General features: G+C 50.2%; 1 protein-coding gene and 1 pseudogene across 3 annotated transcripts; both read left to right on the top strand.

Annotated features, from left to right (window-relative positions):
- Window positions 1-689: 689 nt before the first annotated feature.
- On the top strand, window positions 690-3,779 carry LOC136501008 (ent-kaurenoic acid oxidase-like). Of its 3 annotated transcripts, none has more exons than XM_066496500.1 (8): window positions 690-1,419; window positions 1,527-1,676; window positions 1,794-2,042; window positions 2,322-2,405; window positions 2,545-2,648; window positions 2,727-2,847; window positions 3,045-3,163; window positions 3,366-3,779. In XM_066496500.1, the coding sequence occupies exons 1-8, from the start codon at window positions 814-816 to the stop codon at window positions 3,463-3,465; spliced, it is 1,533 nt and encodes a 510-aa protein (XP_066352597.1). In that variant the 5' UTR covers window positions 690-813; the 3' UTR covers window positions 3,466-3,779. The 3 variants fall into 3 exon arrangements, 2 of the variants coding, with proteins under 2 accessions (XP_066352597.1, XP_066352604.1); XM_066496507.1 differs by having other exon boundaries at window positions 2,545-2,623; window positions 2,741-2,847; XR_010770151.1 differs by lacking the exon at window positions 3,366-3,779 and having other exon boundaries at window positions 2,741-2,847.
- Window positions 3,780-6,941: 3,162 nt separating this feature from the next.
- LOC136466781 (protein IN2-1-like) lies at window positions 6,942-10,842 on the top strand (annotated as a pseudogene).
- The last annotated feature ends 10,097 nt before the right edge of the window (window positions 10,843-20,939 follow it).

A 20,939-nucleotide genomic window follows, 5' to 3' on the forward strand; every position in this document is an offset into this window, starting at 1 on the left:
ATCATCCAAATCCAACCCAATTATAGACAATTATACTGCTAAAGAATAAGCAACTACAGCTGGATAAGGCCGGTCGAGAGTACATCTAATAATATAGTCATCTACACATGTTGTTGCCATCTCATTTATTAGTAGAGGCATCATCATTGATCACTTATATAATACGGTGACTATTACCTTGGTCATCCTTTTCTATTTCATTTGTATTCTTCTGCTCGATACATGTGGCGTTCTTGCATGGATAGAGGGAAAAAATGTGCAAACTGTATCCACGGTACTCCTGCGTATACATAACCTAGATGCTTGCCACCTGTACAACCAGATGATCCAACAGCGCGCCGGCACCTGTGGCCCACGGAGGCGGCACGTAGGAGGCCCTCGCCCAAAATTCGCACCGCTCGGATGGAGCACACGCCTGTAGGCTGTTGGATCATCTGGTTGTACACGTGGCAAGCATCTAGGGGTATGTATACACAGAAGTATCGTGGATATAGTTACTACAGAATTTTTTCCCTGAATAGACATGTAAGCTAGCGATAAACGTTTATTATACTTGCTCTAATTGATACGAATACAGCTCATTCAATTCGTTGGGGGGGGGGGGGGGGGGGGGGGGGGGGGATTTGTTTGGGAAAAAAAAGGAGTATACACAGGTGCCATCTGCTGCTGCTCCTATATATGAAACGCCAAACGCGTAGCTAATGGCACAGGCAACACAGCAGTCCACTAGTCTAGTCCCGCCAGCGCGCGAACCGAGCATACCTGCTAGCTGACTGTTGGAGTGTACTGAGTGATAGAGTCCACTTAGTGTCGATGCATGCACAGGTGACGGCGGTGGACTGGGCGTGGTGGATCGGCCTCCTCCTCGGCGCCGTTCCGCTGCTCGCGCTCGCTGTGTGGCACAGCAACGACGTCTGCCACTGCGCCTTCTTCGCGCTGAAGCGTTGGCGCCGTCGTGTGAGGCTCCCACCGGGCCACATGGGCCTCCCATTTGTGGGCGAGAGCCTCTGGCTGCTCTGGTACTACAAGCTCGCGCGCCGCCCCGACGGCTTCGTCCACGCCAGGAGGAGGCGCTACTACGCCGGGGGCCACGCGGGCGACGTGGGCGTGTACCGGACGCACCTCTTTGGCTCGCCGACCGTCCTCGTCTGCTCGCCGGCGGCCAACAAGTTCGTCCTCAAGTCCTCCCAGGACGGCACCTTCGGCATCCGCTGGCCCGCGCCGGAGCTCGTGGGCCTCTCCTGCGTGGTCAACGTCGAGGGCAGCCAGCACGCCAGGCTCCGTGGGTTCATCCTCGCCGCCATCAACCGCCCCGCCTCGCTCCGGGCCATCGCGGAGGTCGTCCAGCCGCGTCTCGTGGCGGCGCTGCGGTCGTGGGCGGACAAGGGCACCATCTCCGCCGCCACTGAGATCAAGAAAGTACGCATGCATGCTCCTTAATTAGCTATATATTCCGGCGCACAGTGATGCATGCTAATGCGTTTATTTGAAGCCATAAATCGAATAACTAATGCATGCGCTTGCAGGTGACGTTCGAGAACATATGCAAGATGTTCGTGAGCAGGGATCCGTCGCCTCTCACCGACAAGATGGACGGGTGGTTCGCCGGCCTGGTTGCTGGATTCAGGGCGTTCCCGTTAGACTTCCCCGGAACGGCCTACCGTCACGCTCGCGCTGTACGTGCATGAGAAGATGCTTTCATGCCGCTCTTATAATTTTGCCATGCTTATATTAATAAATTACCTCTAATCTGAATTTATTTTTTTGCACGATGACTCATCATATACATGCAGTGCCGCAAAAAGCTAGACACGATGTTCAGGGAGGAGGTCCAGAGGAGGAGGAGAGAGGACACTGCCAGCAACGACTTGATGAGCGGGCTGATGGAGATGGAAGACGAGCAAGGGAAGAAGCTCTGCGACGACGAGGTGGTTGACAACATCGTCTCCCTCGTCGTGGCGGGCTACGAGTCCACTTCCAACGCCATTATGTGGGCGGCCTATCACCTAGCTAAATCTCCCCATGCTCTTCGCAAGCTGAGGGTAAGCTAGCTACTTGTACACAATTCTCTCTTGAATAAGCTAGTTTGTTGCGGCACTGCTTATGCGTCGTCGTGCAAAAGAGTCAGATCGATCAGAGGTAATTAAGCACCGTAAATCCACGAAGAGCCCGATTGCTGAATAAGGTAGTCTAGATTATTATATATTCAAGAATTGTAATCCAAGCGGAATTAATGGTACTTAATTAATTGAATATACATGTAAGTGCCGCGCAGTTATATATATGATGTTTATCTGAACTTGGCAACCTGCACATGTCAGGAGGAGAACGGCGCTGTAAGTAGAGACAAGACTGGTGGCTTCATTTCCCTGGATGACATCCCTAGCATGAAGTATACTGCCAAGGTACATATATACGACGATGCATATCGATCACAAGTCACACAATACAACTATATACAACAAGTGCCGCTTTTGAACTAGCTCAAGGATATGGATATGCATGCAATTTATTATGAGAATCTGAGCCCTTCGTCTTTCGCAGGTGGTAGAAGAAACAATTCGAGTAGCCAACGTAGCTCCAATGGTCCATCGCGTGGCACATAGAGATGTCGAGTACAGAGGCAATTATATTAAGCAGTCACTTTTCTATAATTCAGTCCTACTTCTCACTATATGCTTTAGAATGAAGAATTAATGGACAAGCCAATGATTAAATTCCTTAAGTACATGTGTACTAGGTTATACGATTCCTAAAGGGTGGAGGGTCGTGGTGTGGCTGCGCTCCTTGCATACCGACGCCAACTACTATGATGATCCACTCAGCTTCAACCCAGACAGATGGGACGTAAGTCTCTACTAAGTTCATTCAGCAGTAATCTGTTGCTTTTTCGTTAATTTAATTCCCTTATTATTAGAGATCAGGGGCTCAGAGTGTATAACTGTATATACAAAGCTAAGCTAGTTCACCTCATATATAGTACTGTCGATTGGGACTTGCACTGACGATTCAACATCGGACATTATTACTGATCACTCTATCAGAAACCGCCAAAGCCAGGCACGTACCAGGTGTTCGGTGGAGGGCCCAGGATCTGCGCTGGGAACATGTTGGCAAGGCTGCAGCTCACTATCATGCTCCATCATCTAGCTGTTGGATACAAGTACGTAATTAATTATCTAAATACCATAGTGCAAATTAATTGTTTTCATTTTCTCATATATGTCCTAGCTAGATAGCACGTCCTACAGTATAACAGTACTAGTGTAAATAGAGCTTGCTTGTTACGCCAAGTTATACTGACAATTTCAAATTTGAATAATCTTCGATTAATCCTGTACGTTTGTTGGCTTCAACTCTTTCAGATGGGAGCTGCTTAATCCTAATGCTGAGGTCACATACCTTCCCCACTCGAAACCGGTAGATGGGGCCGCCATGTCATTTAGCAAATTGAGCTCTGTTTAACATGCGGGCAAGACGACGTGCTCGATCGTGTCCAGATCAAAGAACAATTGTCGACAGCACGTTGCAATTTACAAAAGCCTACTCCGTATGCTACATAGTCCAACAGGCAACAGCGCAAGGATTGGTCAGAATTCAGAAAGCAGAGAGAGTGCATGCCCCGGGCCCCCGGCTACATGTACTGCTTGTCTGCGTATCATTACCTCCATCCCGTATGATGCGCTCTGTACGTGGATCAACTGTGTGTGTCTATCTATCTATCTATCTATGTATCTATCTATAACTACTACCCTGGCTATAAAATAATATATTCTATAGCCACTTTGAGTTACGATAATTACTATATTAATTTACGAGATTATAGTAACTCCTTACTAAGTGGTTTACTATAACGTTATGGTAAATATCCTCATGTGTTATAGTAACCCAACTATCGTAAATATGTATTGATATTATTGTAAATTAGTATATAAAATTATCGTAAATGGAGGTGGCTACGGAATAACTTATTTTGTAGCTGGCTACTGAATATATATATATATATATATATATATATATATATATATATATATATATATATATATATATATATATATATATATAAAACTTAGCTGGCTACAAAATAACTTATTCTATAGCCACTTTGAGTTGCGATAATTACTATGTTAATTTACGAGATTATAGTAACTCCTTACTAAGTGGTTTACTATAACATTATGGTAAATATTCCTAAGTGTTATAGTAACTCAACTATCGTAAATATATATTGACATTATCGTAAATGGAGGTGGCTACCGAATAACTTATTTTATAGCTGGCTAATATATATATATATATATATATATATATATATATATATATATATATATATATATATATATATATATATATATATATATATATATATATATATATATATATATATATAGAACTACTATCCTGTAGCTGGCTACAGAATAACTTATTCTGTAGCCACTTTGAGTTATGATAATTACTATGTTAATTTATGAGATTATAGTAACTCCTTACTAAGTTGTTTAATATAATGTTATGGTAAATATCCCCATGTGTTATAGTAACCCAACTATCGTAAATATGTATTGACATTATGATAAATTAGTATATAAAATTATAGTAAATGGAGGTGGCTACAGAATAACTTATTTTATAGCCGGCTATTGAATAGCCTCTCCCTATATATATATATATATATATATATATATATATATATATATATATATATATATATATATAGTTTTGAGTAATAATGTAATGTACTCCGGACATCAACTTAGAGGCGCCTCTACAGATCTTTGCCTTAGTAGTGTCCCTCATAATTTTTTCTCGATCGGACATATAGCCCGTTTTTCATTAAAAGGAAGTAGAAATAGTGAAACAGTTATAACAAAAGGCATCCCGATAATTCCAAGGTCACCAAGACCCCCAAGCACCAGATAGAAGGAAACAAGAAAACACGCAAGAAAGGCGGAAGGGAGAGGACCCTCCACCACAGCCCTAATCGGTTGGACCTGCAGTAAAAAATCAATTCAACACAAAGGCTGCCCACTCAGAAGACGAAGCCACGGTGGCAAAGCATCCACCGATAAAGAAGAAACGGTAGCAAAGCATCCGCCAAGAGAGCAACAACGACCAGGTAGCCGTTGTGAACAAGCGAGCGACTGCATTGGCAACATCAACAGCGACCAGGTAACCGCTGTGAACCGATTGACTGTAGCGGCAACATCAATAGCGACTAGGTAGCCACTGTGAACCGTGCGACTGCGGCAGCAACATTCACAACGACCAGGTAGCCGCTGTGAACAGCCGAGCGACTGCAGTGGCAGCATCAACTAAGGCAGGGCAGGCCGATGCGAAGAATGGCATGAAGCACAATCAGGTACAGCACAGTAAGGAGCAACTCCAGGCAAAGAAGTGGAAGGAGCTGAGGCATGGCCGCAAGAGCGCTCCAAGGAAGCCTTCATAAAGGAACTGACATCCACAAGCACCATCTTCGTTGACAAAAAGCACACGGGACTTTCATCCAGAACCCACCCCCGCGACACGCACGGTGAAGACAAGCTTCGACGACGCCTTCAGAAAGGAACATGACGCAGACTGCGCCACCGCCGCCGGCCCGAGCAAGAAGACGGACAGGGTAGACACCCAAGCAATTCAACACCGTGGGTCTGGGAGGGGCTGCAGTCGTGCCAAGGGCGCCTGAAGGAATCCGGCAGCAAAAGCAGCTAGGCCGGCAACCACCACACCATGCCCCGCTTAGAACGACTACCATAGCAGCGGACATCGAAGCCGGAGCGACCAAGCCGCGGCGCCAGCCCGCATGCCAAGGCCCCGCCCACCGCGGAGCGGGCTGCCAGCCTACATGTGGCCAGATCCGGCCCAGGGGCATGCCCAGCCAGATCCGGCCATGCCTTGGCCGGCCGACCAGCCTTGGTTGCTTAGAACGTTGCGGGAGGATACGACGCGACTGAGACGGAACCGCTCGGCCACACCGCTCGTGGCCCCGCGAAGGCCAAGCAGTCGCGGTGCCCGACGGCGAGGAGGAGGCCAGATCCGGCCTCGAGGAGCCCGGGTCCGGCCTGCTGGCCGGCGAGCCCGCTCCCCCGCGAAGGCCAACCCGCCGCTGTGCCCGAAGTGCCTGCATCGCTCCAGCACGAGCAGCCCCGCCACAACCGGACGCGATGTCGCAGATCGGCGAGGATGAGGCCGGATCCGGCCCCGAGGAGCCCGGATCTGACCTGCCGGCCGGCGAGCCCGCCGGAGAAGCTCCGGGAAGAGTCATGGTGGAGGAGGGGTGAGAGGGAGTGGGGGGAGGAGGAAGGGGCTGCGATGGGCGCCTTTTTTCGGGCCGTCGCCACCGCACGTCGGAGGGCGGCGACGGCGGCCGGAGGGGAGGCTGGGAGGGGGCCCGACGGGCGCGGGCGAGGTTGCCCCCGAGTCGCCCCTTGGAGCACTCGGGAGAGGCGAGGGTTATTGTGTTAATTGGGTGTCAGCAAGGGTTTCATGCAATCCTTGCTCCCTGCAGTTAGGACATAGATGACGACATGCAAGCACCTGAACGTGGGCAATACGGATCGATCAAGCATCACAAAGAGGCAAAGATGATCCAATCAATTACGTCATCTAACTCTTCAACTCCAACAATAAGCGCCCTGTTCGCTTGGCTTATATAAGTCGTATTTTTTCAACCAACGAATAATATTTTTCTCTCACAATAAATCAAACAACAGTACTTTCAGCCATAGTTTATCGGCCAAAGTCCTCACAAGTGGAGTGCCACCGCAATTTAGCAGACGGCGACGACAGCGATCACTAGAACACCATTAGCCCATCCACTCGTATAAAAACGTGGGCCGATCACGATCATGTCACCACCGCACTCGCGCGCCCACCGCTCGCCAATCAACCACTGCCGCTGCCGGTGTCGCGTCTCCAACACGTCCCAGTCCCATCCCGTCGACATGGCCGCAGCCGCAGGGCCCTCCAGCTCCAGGTGGGTGATTGGTCGTCGTCGTCGTACGACGAGTCGAGGAGGATGCATGCTATGCTGTGCTGTGATTGCCGTTTTGTGCGCGTCCCTAGCTAATGGAATCGGACGTCTGTGTCTGTGGGCAGCTCTGTGAAGGAGACGCTCCCGCCGGCCCTCGGCTCCACCTCCCATTTTCGATGGCACCACCAGGCAATTCACCGTCCGATTCAATACCACGCTTCCTTTCTTTTTGTTTCCCATAAGAAAAGAAAACCTTTGCGCTGGTCAGACGGTAAATCAGTGAGTGACTTTTCCTCATATTTTGCTGGCACGAAGGCTCTACATTTGCTACTTCTGCCCGTTCGCTCAGCGCGCCTGGGTTACCAGGAACTTCAAGGTTTCTGCTACTTTCGGTTTTACTGCGTCTTCACAAGTGAAAATTTACTGCAAAAAAATAATAGCCTCGTTTCGTTTGCTTCCTCCTCAGGGTTTGCAGGACACGATGGAGCTGGTGGCCATTGATCTGCAGGACAAACCAGCTTGGTACAAGGAGAAGGTTTACCCACAGGGCACGGTATGTTGGGTCTACAGTTGTAGTACATGTCCACCATCTTGAGCATCTTCTTCGTGAAACACTTTAGACAACATCTGTTTCTCGGTAGGTGCCTTCCCTGGAGCACGACAACGAGGTCAGGGGCGAGAGCCTGGACCTGATCAAGTACTCGCTCCGTCAAAAAAGATAGGATTCTTGTTTTTCGATAAGTCAATCGGTTTAAATTTTGATCAAAATTATATTAAAAGATATTAACATTCTTAATATAAAATTAGTATCATTAGATTAGTTATATAATATATTTTCATAATAAATTTATTTAAAGACATAAATATTAATACTACTCTGTATTTACTATAAATTTAGTTAAATTTGAGCTACTTTAATTGATATGGACCCCATAATTACATTCTGTACGGAGGGAGTACATCGACAGCAACTTCGACGGCCCTGCGCTGCTCCCAGAGGTACCTGTCAAGTGTCACCTTCAGTGCAGCGGAACACTCGCAACGTTGCAGCGATTTCTGATCGTCTCAGAGCAGAGGATGAGGATGTGTGTGTTGGTTTCCTGCAGGATGCTGCAAAAAGGCAGTTTGCTGACGAGCTGATCGCATATGCCAATGCGTTCACCAAGGTCCTCTACTCGCCGTTGATGGCCCACGCAGCCGTTTCAGATGAAGTTGGTAAGGCCATTGCTTAGACCGAAAGGATTGCAATTTGGACTCGTTGACAACTTGACATGTTGCATCGCTCAAACTGTATGTTCCCATCATCAGTTGCTGCTCTGGATAAACTCGAAGCTGAGCTGACAAAGTTCAAGGACGGCTCGTTCTTCCCAGGCCAATTTAGCTTGGGTGGTGTTTAAATCTAGGGGTAAAGTTTAGAGGTGTCATATCGGTTGTCATATGAGGGTGTCACATGTAAGTGTTCGGATAATAATAAAATAAATTACACAAGTTCTCAGTAATCCGCGAGACGAATTTATTAAGTCTAGGTAATCCATCATTAGCATATGTTTACTGTAGCACCGCATTGTCCAATTATGAACTAATTAAGCTTAAAAAATTCATCTCGCAAAGTAGTCGCAATCTATACAATTAGTTATTTTTTAATCTATATTTAATACTTCGTTCATGTGTTTAAATATCGATGTGATAGGAACTGATCAAGGCCTCGGTAACTCACTGCCTTTACGACCTGAAATGTGGTTTGCTTTTTCTCCTTTCATTTGGATTGTCCAAATTTTTTACTCTTTCTAATGCTCGATTTCCTTTCAGGCGGATATAGCGTATGTTACAATTTTGGAAAGGGTTCAGATATACTATTCTCATCTTATGAACTATGACATCACCAAAGGCAGGCCGAACCTTGAGAAATTCATTGTGGAGATGTACAAGATCGAAGCATGTACGCAGACTAAATACTCTTTTTTTTTTTGCTTGATCTTGCCAAGAATCATCTTAAGGTTAGTGTCGGGTTCATAAACCTGTGGTTCCTCATGGACCGATTTTCCAACAAAGGTTCGGCCCAGCAGATAACATTATGAATGACGCGTAACTCCTGGGCTGGCTCAAATACCTAAACAACAGGCCAGAAGGGCGATCCAATCTCCGATCGAAAGGCCTCTCTAAGGAAGAACAACGCTCGCTTCCGACTCCGGCCCGCCTCTCCGACCGGTATGCCTGGCCAAAAAGGAACAACGCTCGCTTCCGGCTCCAGCCCGCCTATCCGACCGGAAGGCCTGGCCAAACACCGCTTCCGACTTCGACCCGCGTCACCGACCGGGGATACACCGAACCTCTGCTTACAGCTCTTCTCCGACTGGGACCAACCAACCGGGGACGCTCGCTCGGTGAGGACCAGAAAACGGGTGGAGCAAGTAAAGCAGGACGCTCAAAGTCAACAGCAATACCAAAGACCGTACCCTGCACACCTGCAGGACAGTATCAACATGACATATCAGAAGAGTGCCCTGCAACATTCTAGGCATGTTAGAACCCAAGCAGTGTTGTGGGCACCAGCAAACTCCCATACCAGACGAACACGGTAAAACCCCTTACAAGCCTCTAGGCATCAACAGTGTAGCAGGCACCGACATCTACCATACCGAAAGAAGACGATGTAACCTCCCACATATATCTGACATTAACAGTGCTATGGGCGCCTACAATTATCTTGTACCCAACGGCGTGGACAACAAGACTTAGCATACGTACTCTCTCTCTCTCTTGTAAGGCCATCCCCTTCATCTATAAAAGGGGATGCGCTTTCTCCCAAAAGGGAGAATCAGTTCACTCACACACAACAACAGAACCGCTAGGTTCAAACCTCGAGCACACACTCAAAACACTCAGCGCACGTAGGAGCTCCCATCACTTTCGGCCCTTCAGGCCAGAGTCCAACCGGACCTCTTGCACCCCCATCTTTCTTCCTTCCATTTGTAACCCCACAACAAACTTCGAGCACCTAGGCTCAGGAATAAAGTCACCGACCGACTCAAACTGGACGTAGGGCACGTTGCTTGAACCAGTATAAACCCTATGTCATTGAGTGCTAGGTCACATCTGATCACAACTTATGGCAAAACTATAAATATTTATGTGTTGGTCACTTTCTGCACCGATAGTTGGCGTTGTCAGTGGGGAAGACGTTGTACGTTCACACTTTTGGTCATCGGATGTCCCACTTTTCCGCCACCTTCACCATGGCGGGCTCAGGCGATACGACTCGCTTTGGTTCACTAGGGTTCCCCGTACTCCCACCTATTGGGATGCAGGGGCCTCCCACCTTCGAGCCGTCCCAGGCCTTCCTCTTCGAAAGCCTGGACTTCGTCGCCGACCGGCTCGGCGTACTACACCTCTGCGAGGAGGCACTTGTTCCGGCGCCCGTCGGAGGGGCGCCCTCCATCGGCTCTAGGACACCCGACGACTTCAATGACGAGGTGCCTACGCTTCATTCTGAACAAACGCTCTGCCTAAACCCCGCTGTGAGTAATATACATGCTATTATTTACTCGCTATTTACTATCTTCTGCCGATTCTCTAAAGGGACCCCGCTGTCCCTACCGCAACTGCCATTCGACCGGTCCACCTATAGCATCGCGTCCCCCACGGACGCGTACGCCCGGGGGCTCCAAAAGATGCTGACACCGCCTCCTCTCATATCTAAATTCATGGGGATGGCGAGCTATGCTCCCACCTATTTCTATGAACTCATAGATGACAAGGTTATGAGTGACGGCTCCAACATCAACAACGTGGCACCTAGCCATCGTCCGTCCTGGGAGTGCGCTATGACAGATGTTCTGAGACAGCCGCTGGTGGTAGCGGAGTCCTTGTAGACTCACACCCCTTCGCCCCCTCGTGCAGGGGCCCTTGCGCTCACACAAGAGCACGGCAAGGAGCTACAACAACGGTGGCAGAACCAGCCACCACCTGTGTCAGCGCGCTCGGCGCACCACGCCATGCCCTGTGCATGTAACCTGGCGAGCGGTGCTCGGGGTCACGCCCGCCAGGTCCAGCACAACATCATAGACAAGGGGAATGATTCCCAATAGTTCACCGCTGCGGCAATGCTTTTGCACGGTCTTCCCGAGCCGAACGATCCCCACGAACAGATGATCCACCGGAACCTCCGGGCATTGGTGGAAACCACTGCCGTTCAGTAGGCAGAGAGCTCCGCATCACGACACCGACTCGCGGCCTCTCTCCCCAGCAGGGGAGTAGGGACGCACCAGACGAATCACTCCATCCGCTCACCCCTACAGCCACTGAGCATGGCGTAGGAGGCCGCAGCCACGCCACGGTCTGACCTGGCGCCCGCTCCACACCGCCCCCCTGTGCGCGAGCGGCTCAGGTCGAACCAAGACGCTCACAACGTCATCAGTAACCGGCGTCGGGCCCAACATGATGATGATGTCCATTGAGTGGTAGTGAGGGCAGGCGACACAGACCCCGGGTGAACCATCGCGGAGAGTGGTGAAACGCACTCCAGGCATGGTCACCGCCCGGACGACCGGGGTCCTAGCCCAGATGGTTTGGGACCATGGGCCTTTGGCCGACGCATCCAGAGAGCGCCGTTCCCATAGCACTTCTGACCGCCTACCAACATCGCTAAGTATACCAGGGAGATGAACCCTGGTATATGGCTTGAAGACTTCCGGCTCGCCCACCGAGCCGGTGGAGTGGATGATGACCACTTCATCATTCAGTACCTCCCTATCTATGTAGGGGAACATGTTCGAGCTTGGCTCAAATTCCACCAGCGCGACAGCATCCGCGACTGGGCAAACCTCAAGAGGGTCTTTGTCGGCAACTTTTAGGAGACATATGTCCGCCCTAGGAACTCCTGGGACCTCAGAGATGCCAGTAGGAGCCCAAGTCCCTGTGGGATTACATCCGTAGGTTCTCGAAGCGGTGCAACTTCCTTCCTAATGTCATCGATGTTGACATCATCAGCGCATTCCTCTCTGGGACAACCTGTGAGTCCCTGATATGGATGTAGAGTAGCCCATCGGTGATGAGGGCCCGAACCTTATCCGGAACTTCTGCCAGTTGGATGGTGGGCGCGCTGGTACTTGGCGCTGACCTAAAGGCCTCCGAGATGATGAGCTAGGCAACGTTGCGTATCTGGTCAAGTTCCCCCTCGAGAGCATGTCGCTCTTTAAGGGACTTGGCCAGCGCCTCCGCATTCCGGCTAATCATCGCCTTGGCCGTCTCCAGGTCCCGCTCCAATGACTCCACCTATCCACCCAGCTCTGGAAGAAGGGGGACAAGCTTAGAAGCAAGCTAAAGGAAGAAACCAACACGTCAAAAAGCGGAAAAGGTATGTACCAAGGTGGGTGTTCTCAAGGATGGAGAGTCCCTCCTCCTACCGAGTCACCTGCTCTCACAGCCAGGCGTTCGCCTCCTCTATCCCCATCACCCGACCCTGAAGCACGAGCACTTCCTGGTCGGCCTCTGACCAGGCCTTCCGCTCTGACTCTAGGGCCTTCCGCTCTGTCTCTAGGGTCTCCAGGGAACTTTGGAGCACCACCTCGGTGTCTGCCAGGGACTTCTACAGTGTCGCCTTGATCTTCGCTTGGTGGACCTTTACCGCCTCAAGCCCCCGCTCAGTGGCGGTTGCCCACTCCACCGCGAGCAACTCCACCGCCCGTGCCCTGGTCACCTCCGCTGCCCGGTCTTGGGACTCACGGCGGTGGACTCTAGCTTGTGCTCAAGCTCAGCGACCCAGGCGTGCTCCATCAGAAGGAAACAGGGCTTGCGGCTCGACATCTCCACCAGACCCTGCGGAACAAGAAATAAGGATGCTGAGGCAACTAATGAAAGACCAAGGAGTCAAGGATGAATGTAGAAAACTCACCTCTATGACATGAGGCAGGTCGATCGAGACCGCTTGCTGGATGAACTTGATGCGCTCTAGGGCCTCCTCTAGCTTCACCCTGGTTTGGGTGAGATCGAACTCCATCACAAGTCCTCTCCCCCAAGCACATCCTAGAGCTGACACTCCTATGCATCCCAAAGGATAAAACGAACCTTCCTCAGGTCCTCGGGGTAGGGCCACACCAGGCCAGTGGCCTCTAGCCCGCTGAAAGGTCCAGCTGGCAACCAAACCATCGCCAGCTCCTGTGATGGTGCGATGGCGCCGGTGGCTCCACCTCGTCACCTACTTCACCATCAGAAGGGATCTCCATGACCTCAATTTCACGGGCCACCGATAGGTGCTCTAGCCTAGCTACATCTCCCCTCGAGCACCTCTAGCTCTGACCAGGAGGGTGAGCCGTGCGGCCCTTCGCCCGGTGAGGCAGGGAGCCTGGTCTCTCTCTCCTCTTCTGCTACAGCTAGTGGAGGAAGGGCCGTAAGGGTTACCTTCGACGTGGCCTCCACCATCACCACCGGGATCACCGCCAACACCATCGCCACCACTGTCGCCGTACTGGCGACCGACCTGAGGGGCGGTGCCCCTAGAAGGGAAGGACCCGCCACCACCACCCTGCTCTCCCCATCGCTCACCATGGCGCGCTACAAGGTGGGCCTCCAATCCTCTCGGATGGGAGTTGGGGCTATGCTCAGCCCCATCAGCATCTGGCCGCTGTCGAAAAAAAATACAAGTTAGTTGCACTCTAGAAAACTCAACAGCAAGATCGAAAAGAAACAAAGAAGGCATACTAGGATGGAAGTGGTAGGGCTCTGAAGCCCCGACCCGATGACAATGGGCCCGCTAGTTGAGGACCGCTCCTAGGCCATGACCCACGCCCCCTCATTTCAACCGGGGGGGGATCGACTCAACTGGCTCCTTCTCAGCCCACGCATCGCCACGACCGCCGGCGAGGCATCCCCCGATTGTGGGTCACATGTCGGCCCTAGCCTGAAGACGCGCATGTACGAACCCGCTTCTTTAACCGCCTAGCTTGCTCCGCCGTGCCCAGAGCAGGTAGGGACGAGGCCGGCGACGCCTCAGAAGGGCGCGGTGACCGCATCCGCTCGCCTTTCGTTCACCGATGGCGTCCGCGCTCGCAGCACGCTTCCTTGGTGCAGGAACATCACCACGCCTCTCTGCCTCCTACTCACCGCCAGCGGACGCGGCCACAGGATCGCAATGCTCCACCGATGTCGCAACGACCTCCTAGCCTTCCTCCTCCTCAGAGAAGATCATGCCATCGCCCACCTCTATGGGGTCCTGTGACTCGAGCTCTGACTCGACGTCTCTCCTATTTTCCCTGGCCTGCACACGCCGGGCGATCTCCATTTCCTTCTCATGCTTCCGCCGAGCCTCCTCAGCTTTCTTCTTCTTCCTCTCAACCGCTGCCTCCTTTAGGGTGGCCTGCTAGGCCCTGCCCTCTGACCCCTTTGGAAGGTGCATCCAGGACTTGTAAACTCCAAGTCCCTACAAAATAGGTGACTCAAAATAAAAAACAGGAGAGCAAAGGGGAAAAGAACATGAAGTAAAGAGAGGGGAGCATACCAGTTTGGACACCATTGCGGCGTTGAGAGGTCCAGGCTTTCCATCAAGTGTCTCTTTAGGCTCAGTTGTAGCACCCAATCAAGGCGACTCCAGACCTCGTCGTTTGGTAGCTCCTCCGATGACGCATGGTCGGGGTCCGTCGGGCCGTTGTACTTCCACATCGACCACGTCCTCTCTGCTAGCGGAGTGACCTGATGGTGAAAGAGGGTGTGGAACACCTGCACCCTATCGAGGCCGCGCTGCACGAGCGTCTATAGCTCCACCTCGATAATCTCCACCTTCTTCTTCTATCGACTGGCGGGGCCCCACGACCAGCTCTCCTGCCTCTCTAGCCTCCTATCGGTGAAAGGCAGGAATGACGCCTCCACTAGGTTCCTAATGTAGAACCATTCCCTGTGCCACCCCTGATTGGAATCACAGGGGGTGTACATGGGGTATGAGCCCGATACGCTTGGTTTCTTTTGTAGCGTGAAGCCCCCCACCGACGCGATCATGAGTGGCTTGCCCTTCGACAAAGTTTGCCTAGAGAACATCCACCGGAAGAAGTCCACATGTGGCTCCATCCCGAGGAAGACCTCACACATGGTGAACAAGCCAATGATATGTAGCACCCTAGTCGGATTAAGGTGCTGCAGCTCCAGGCCCCACTCATTGAGGAGCCCACGTAGGAACCAGTGCATAGGGTATCCTAAACCATGCTCATGAAAGGTGAGGAAGGAAACAACCTCACTGACCTAAGGTTGAGGGAAATCCTCCCCTGCAGGAGCCCTCCAGTGTGCCACCTACCTCGGTGGTAGAAACCCCTTCTTGGCAAAGGCAGCCAAAACCGACTCCCTCACGATGGATGACCTCTAGCTCGACATTGCGCTCCAGGTTTGTGAATGGATCTATGAGTTTTCTCCTCTCCCTCACTCTCCCCATTTCTCTTCTTGGAACCACCGTGGCACTCAAGCGCTCTTGGCAAGAAGGAAGAAGGAGAAGAGGTGGCAGATGAGGAATAGGCGAAGGAACAAAACGAAAGCCCTCTCTCTTCCCCTACTTAAAGAAAGAGGCACATCAGTTGGGAAGGGCGCAGTGATTGGGGAAAGGCAAAATGACGGGGTGAATAACCCTCTCCCTTCCCCCATTCAATATGGATGGGATACGATGGGATATACTCTAACCGATGGGACACACCCTGCCCGATGGAACGACGCCTAGTCAGACGGGACGTGGCCTGGGTATGGCCCACCACTACCGCATGCTGGGCGCAAGAAACAAGGCACCACTACGTGTAGGCGGCCCTCCACCTTCCCAGGAGGGACTTGAAAAGGCCCAACGATGGGATCTCTGCCAAGAGAGGCCAATGGGCTTACTAGTCGATCAGACGGCTCAGGTGAACGCCAAGAGATAGGTATGGAGTAGAGGAATGCCCCATGTGGGCCATGCCAACTCTGTCATGAACGGCGAGCGTAGATCCCGATAGGACATATCTGATAGGAGCTCCTCAAACCCCGTCACTCAAGTCATCAAGGTAACATTACCAACCCCCACTATTTCTTTATATGAACATTAATTCATCCATGCATGCATTCATTCATTCCATACATCCAAAAGCATCGCATATGCTATTAAATGCATCACAACGCTCTGTGTTGCATCACGAAGCGGTAGTTGCCTCATTCAACATGAGCAACGACCGATTGGGGTTCAAAGGATGGCCTATGAAGGGCTTGAGGCCGCCTCGTGTCAAACAGAGCTAGGGAAGAAAACGTAGATGAGCCCCAAGCGGCCCTCGCCCAGTCTGGCCCAAAGCAGACGGGGTCATCTTGACCTTCTCGTTCCATCCTAACCTTGAGCCAAACCCATAGAATCTCCATCGAGGGAAGGCCAACAGGCCACCTAGGTCGGCCTTCGAAACGACCCAAGCATCTATCGGGTTATAGGTTAAGGAGCAGTGGAATGCCACATGAGGGCTATGTCGACCCCATCACGAATGACGGACTTGGATTTCACTTGAACAAGCCCATTAGCGAGCTCACTGAGCATGTCACTCGAGCCATTGAGGCAAACGATGTTAGCTCAGCCCCTCTGATTATGAGAAACCATAGATGGGGTAACACACAAAACTCAACCAACCCCTACCAAAGCCCAACGGGGCTCAAGACGCCCAATGCCTCGGCTACGCCTAGGTCCATGACTCCAACTCGCCTGATCCCTCGGTGCGCCCGACGCCTGGATCCATGACTCCAACTCGCCCAATCCCTCAGCTTGCCTGACGCCTAGATCCATGACTCCAACTCACCCAATCCCTCAGCGCGCTCGATGCCTAAATCCACGACTCTGATTTGCCCGATCCCTCGGCGTGCCCAATGCCTAGATCCACGACTCTGATTCGCCTGATCTCTCAGCGTGCTCGACGCCTCGGTCCATGAGTCTATCTCGCTCGATCCCTCGACTATCCATCAGCTATGACCAATGCATCGGCCGCGCCTGGGCTCGTGACTCCAACTCGCCTAATCCCACGGCGTGCCTGATGCCTAGATCCACGAGTCCGTGTCGTCCGATGCCCCGACGCGCCCGATGCCTTGATTAGCGACTCTGACTTGCCTGATCCCTGGATCCATGACTCCGATTCACCTGTACCCTCGGCACGCCCGACGCCCCGGTAGATGAAACTCCGTCTCACCCAGTCCCTCGGCCATGACCAAAACACCTAGGACCACAATCCTAGAAATGATGGAACAGGAAAAGGGAGGCTACGTCCACCAAAGAGCACACACTCATGCCGGCGGACAAAACCCCCCAGGCGATTCTGCCCGAATCACCCGGGGGCTTGGGGGCTACACCCGCGGGTGCACTCGCATGCACCCGCTGACGAAACAAACTTCCCCCACTGGTAACACAAAGAACCCCCTGGCCGAATCACCCGAGGGCTCGAGGGCTACACCCGTGGGTGCGCTTGCGCGCACCTGCCGTCAAGACAAAAATCCCCCAGACGATTCTACCCGAATCGCTCGAGGGCTCAGGGGCTCTTGTCAGGTTCATAAACCTAGGGGCCCTCATGGACCGACTTCCCAACAAAGGTTTAGCCTAGTCGACAACATTGCGAACGGCGCGCAACTCCTGGGCTGGCCCAAATACCTAAACAACAGGCTAGAAGGGCGATCCAATCTCTGACCGGAAGGCCTCTCTATGGAAGAACAACGCTCGCATCCGACTTCGGCCCACCTTTTCGACTGGAAGGCTTGGCCAAAGAGGAACAGCGCTCGCTTCCGGCTTCGGCCCGACTCTCCTACTAGAAGGCCTGGCCAAACACCGCTTCCGACTCTGACCCGCTTCTCCGACTAGGACCAACCAGTCGGGGACGCCCGCTCGGTGAGGACTAGAAAACGGGCAGAGCAAGTAAAGCAGGACGCTCAAAGTCAACAGCAATACTGAGGACCGTACCCTGCACACCTGCAGGACAGTACCAATAGAACATGTTAGAAGAGTGCCCTACAAGCTTCCAGGCATGTCAGAACCCAAGCAGTGTTGTGGGCGCCGACATTTGCCCTACAGTGTTGTGGGCGCCCGCAAACTTCCATACCAGACGAACACGGTAAAACCCCTTATATGTCTCTGGGCATCAACGTTATAGCAGGCACTGACATCTGTCATACCGGAAGAAGACGACGCAACCTCCCACATGCATCTAACATTAACAGTGTTATGGGCGCCTATAATTATCTTGTACCCGACGACGTGGGCAACAATACTTAGCATACGTACACACTCTCTCTCTTATAAGGCCATCCCCTTCATCTATAAAAGGTGATACGCTTTCTCCCAAAAGGGAGAATCAGTTCACTCACACACAACAACAGAACCGCTAGGTTCAAACCTCGAGCACACGCTCAAAACACTCAGCGCACGTAGGAGCTCCTGTCACTCTCAGCCCTTCAGACCAGAGTCGGACCGAACCTCTTGCACCCCCATCTTTCTCCCTTCCGTTTGTAACCCTATAGTAAACTTCGAGCACCTGGGCTCAGGAATAAAGTCACCGACTGACTCAAACTGGACGTAGGGCACGTTGCCTGAACTAGTATAAACCCTGCGTCATTGAGTGTTAGGCCACATCCGATCACAACGTATGATAAAACTACAAATATTTACATGTTGGTCACTTTCTGCACCGACAGTGAGATACTATACATAGTGAAAGTATGGTGAGTTTTTTCTTTTATTTTATTTGCCAATCGGTACCAACAAGCTTGCTGTAACTTTTCTAGATTGGCTGAAGACGTGACAGAGCGCATTAGTCCGTTGATCGAAGACAAATACTCGTTAGTGTTGATTTGAAGAATAAAATACGGCATGCTCTATATAAGGGTTGTTTTATGCTATTGATGATACTATACTATAGTACTGTTCAGTTACTGTACTCTATTTATTAGCCATGTGAAGTGTAGTGTAAGCCTTTCTTATTTTGAATCCCATTATTGCAAAATAGAAAGACAAAAAAAATACATGTCGAACAGAGTGCTTTGAGTCGTCCAAACCAATTTTCCTATTTGCGTCTCAAAGACTATTGCAAAATAGCCTTTGAACCGAACAGGCATCAATGGACCTGTTAAGTGCCCATGATCGATCCCAGTTCTCGATGTAGCACGCAGGCTTCTCCCAAAACATTGTGATCGATGTCTAAACACGTTTAAGAGATTTTCACATTAAGGGCATGGGATGTAACAGGCATGAATAAATTTAGGGTGCATTAAATTTAAAAAACACTTTTGGACACCAATTAAAATGTTTTGGAAAATTCTCATTGTTTTGGGTATTTTCCTATTTTTTATAGAGATAAATTTAAAATTTGGAAGCTTTTATATATTTTCATGAGCTTTAAATATTTTATTTGGCTTTGCCATGATCCAATCTATCTCTAAGGTTTTTTCTAAAAAAATTAGAAGCATCAAGACATTTTTCATGGGTTAAAAATCATATTAGATTTTTAAAACCAAAACCACTTCTAATCATGGTACAAAGGTAATTTAAACAGTTTTGAGAGTCATGAGAGTAAGATGGCTGATTTCAAAGTTCGAAGGAAAAAATAAGACCATGACGATAATTCAGAAAGGTAAAAGAACCTTTTCTTTAAAAAAATAATACCATTGCACCTCTAGTATCGGGTGCTAAAGAGAAGGTTCCCTAGCTTTTATTCATTAAGGAAAATTCAATTAATTCTAAGATCATTATATCAAGACGATAGAAGGATCTTAAAACACTCTCGACTACCTCTACATAACTAGGCTACACATAGCCTTAAAAAAGATTTAAAATATTCAGATGCACTAATAATACTGGATCGATAGACTAGCTACACATGGCTTAAAATGTTTTGATCCATATGCCTAGATCAAAACTTCTTGGTCACCCACACCAATTGTTGAGATGTGTAAGTGCAATCAAGCTCTAATTGTGGGTTTTGGTGATAATGATCACACAATTAGAGAACTAATGAGGTTTATCGAGATGACAAGCAGGAGATTCACTAATGAGGATGTTATACATAACGGAGGAGCCCCTAATTACAAAAGATGATGGCTTCAAGCTCGAAGGACGTTTATTTCATTTTATACTTTTGAATTTGAGTATAGGAAAAACCATACTATAAAGGGAGACACAATGCTTAAGTCAACATGTGCAACCAAGTGCTCAATCCTACACTAAAGCATCCTCAAAGTTCAGCCAAGACAACCAGCTCAACACTCTAGTAACTTTTGCTGTCTAGCTTGGTGTGGCAGTGTCGTACCTGAAGCACGGCTATGCCGTAGAGCGACACTACCGTAGATAGGGCGCGGCACTGCTGTGACTTATCTGACCATTGGGTCTAGGGGAGGTATTTATACCTCTTCCTCATCCTCACAACGGTCTTCTTCCTCGCCCAGACTTTCAGACCGACACAGAACAACTCCGTGCTCACTCTCTCTCTCTCTCTTCCATTGGTGCCCTAAAGCTCTCAAGCTTTTCCTTGTGATTTCCCCATCAATTCTTGAGAGAAAAAGGTCCCAAACTCGATTAGAGAGTAGATCCACTGATTTCCCAACTCTAAAGAGCACTTAGTTCATGTTTTGGCTGGCGGTTGTGTTTGTTACTCTTGGAGCTTGGCTCCAAGTCAGCTAGAGCGTCGCCCGTGGAGCTTGCCAATTTATGTGGTAGCCCCAGGAGGTTTGTAACCATCTCTTGAAGCTAGTAAAATCACCCCTCATCTCAAGAGTTAAGTCTCTTAACTTAAGAACAGGAAAGGGTTGCAAAGCCCTAAGCCTTAGTGGCTAACCTCAACAACGTGGACTTAGGCAAGCTTTGGTGGTGAGCTAAACCATGGGATAAATCATCGTGTCACCATGTGCTTGATTTACATTCTTGTTATTCATATTGTTGTTGGGGGGATTTCTAGGGTTTGTGGTTGATCTACTTGCTTATGCTTCTTCTACCACCTCTAGCTGTCGATCTATG

The sequence above is a fragment of the Miscanthus floridulus genome, chromosome 1 (assembly GCF_019320115.1).
Source record: "Miscanthus floridulus cultivar M001 chromosome 1, ASM1932011v1, whole genome shotgun sequence".
NCBI classification, from domain to species: Eukaryota; Viridiplantae; Streptophyta; class Magnoliopsida; order Poales; family Poaceae; genus Miscanthus; species Miscanthus floridulus.

What these genes read in the sequence shown, in the direction of transcription:
- LOC136501008 (XM_066496500.1), top strand. Translation starts at nt 814, where the DNA reads ATGCATGCACAGGTGACGGCGGTGGACTGGGCGTGGTGGATCGGCCTC. An exon ending in CCGCCACTGAGATCAAGAAA is followed by an intron (nt 1,420 to 1,526) that starts GTACGCATGCAT and finishes ATGCGCTTGCAG; the next exon opens with GTGACGTTCGAGAACATATG. An exon ending in CATCTAGCTGTTGGATACAA is followed by an intron (nt 3,164 to 3,365) that starts GTACGTAATTAA and finishes CAACTCTTTCAG; the next exon opens with ATGGGAGCTGCTTAATCCTA.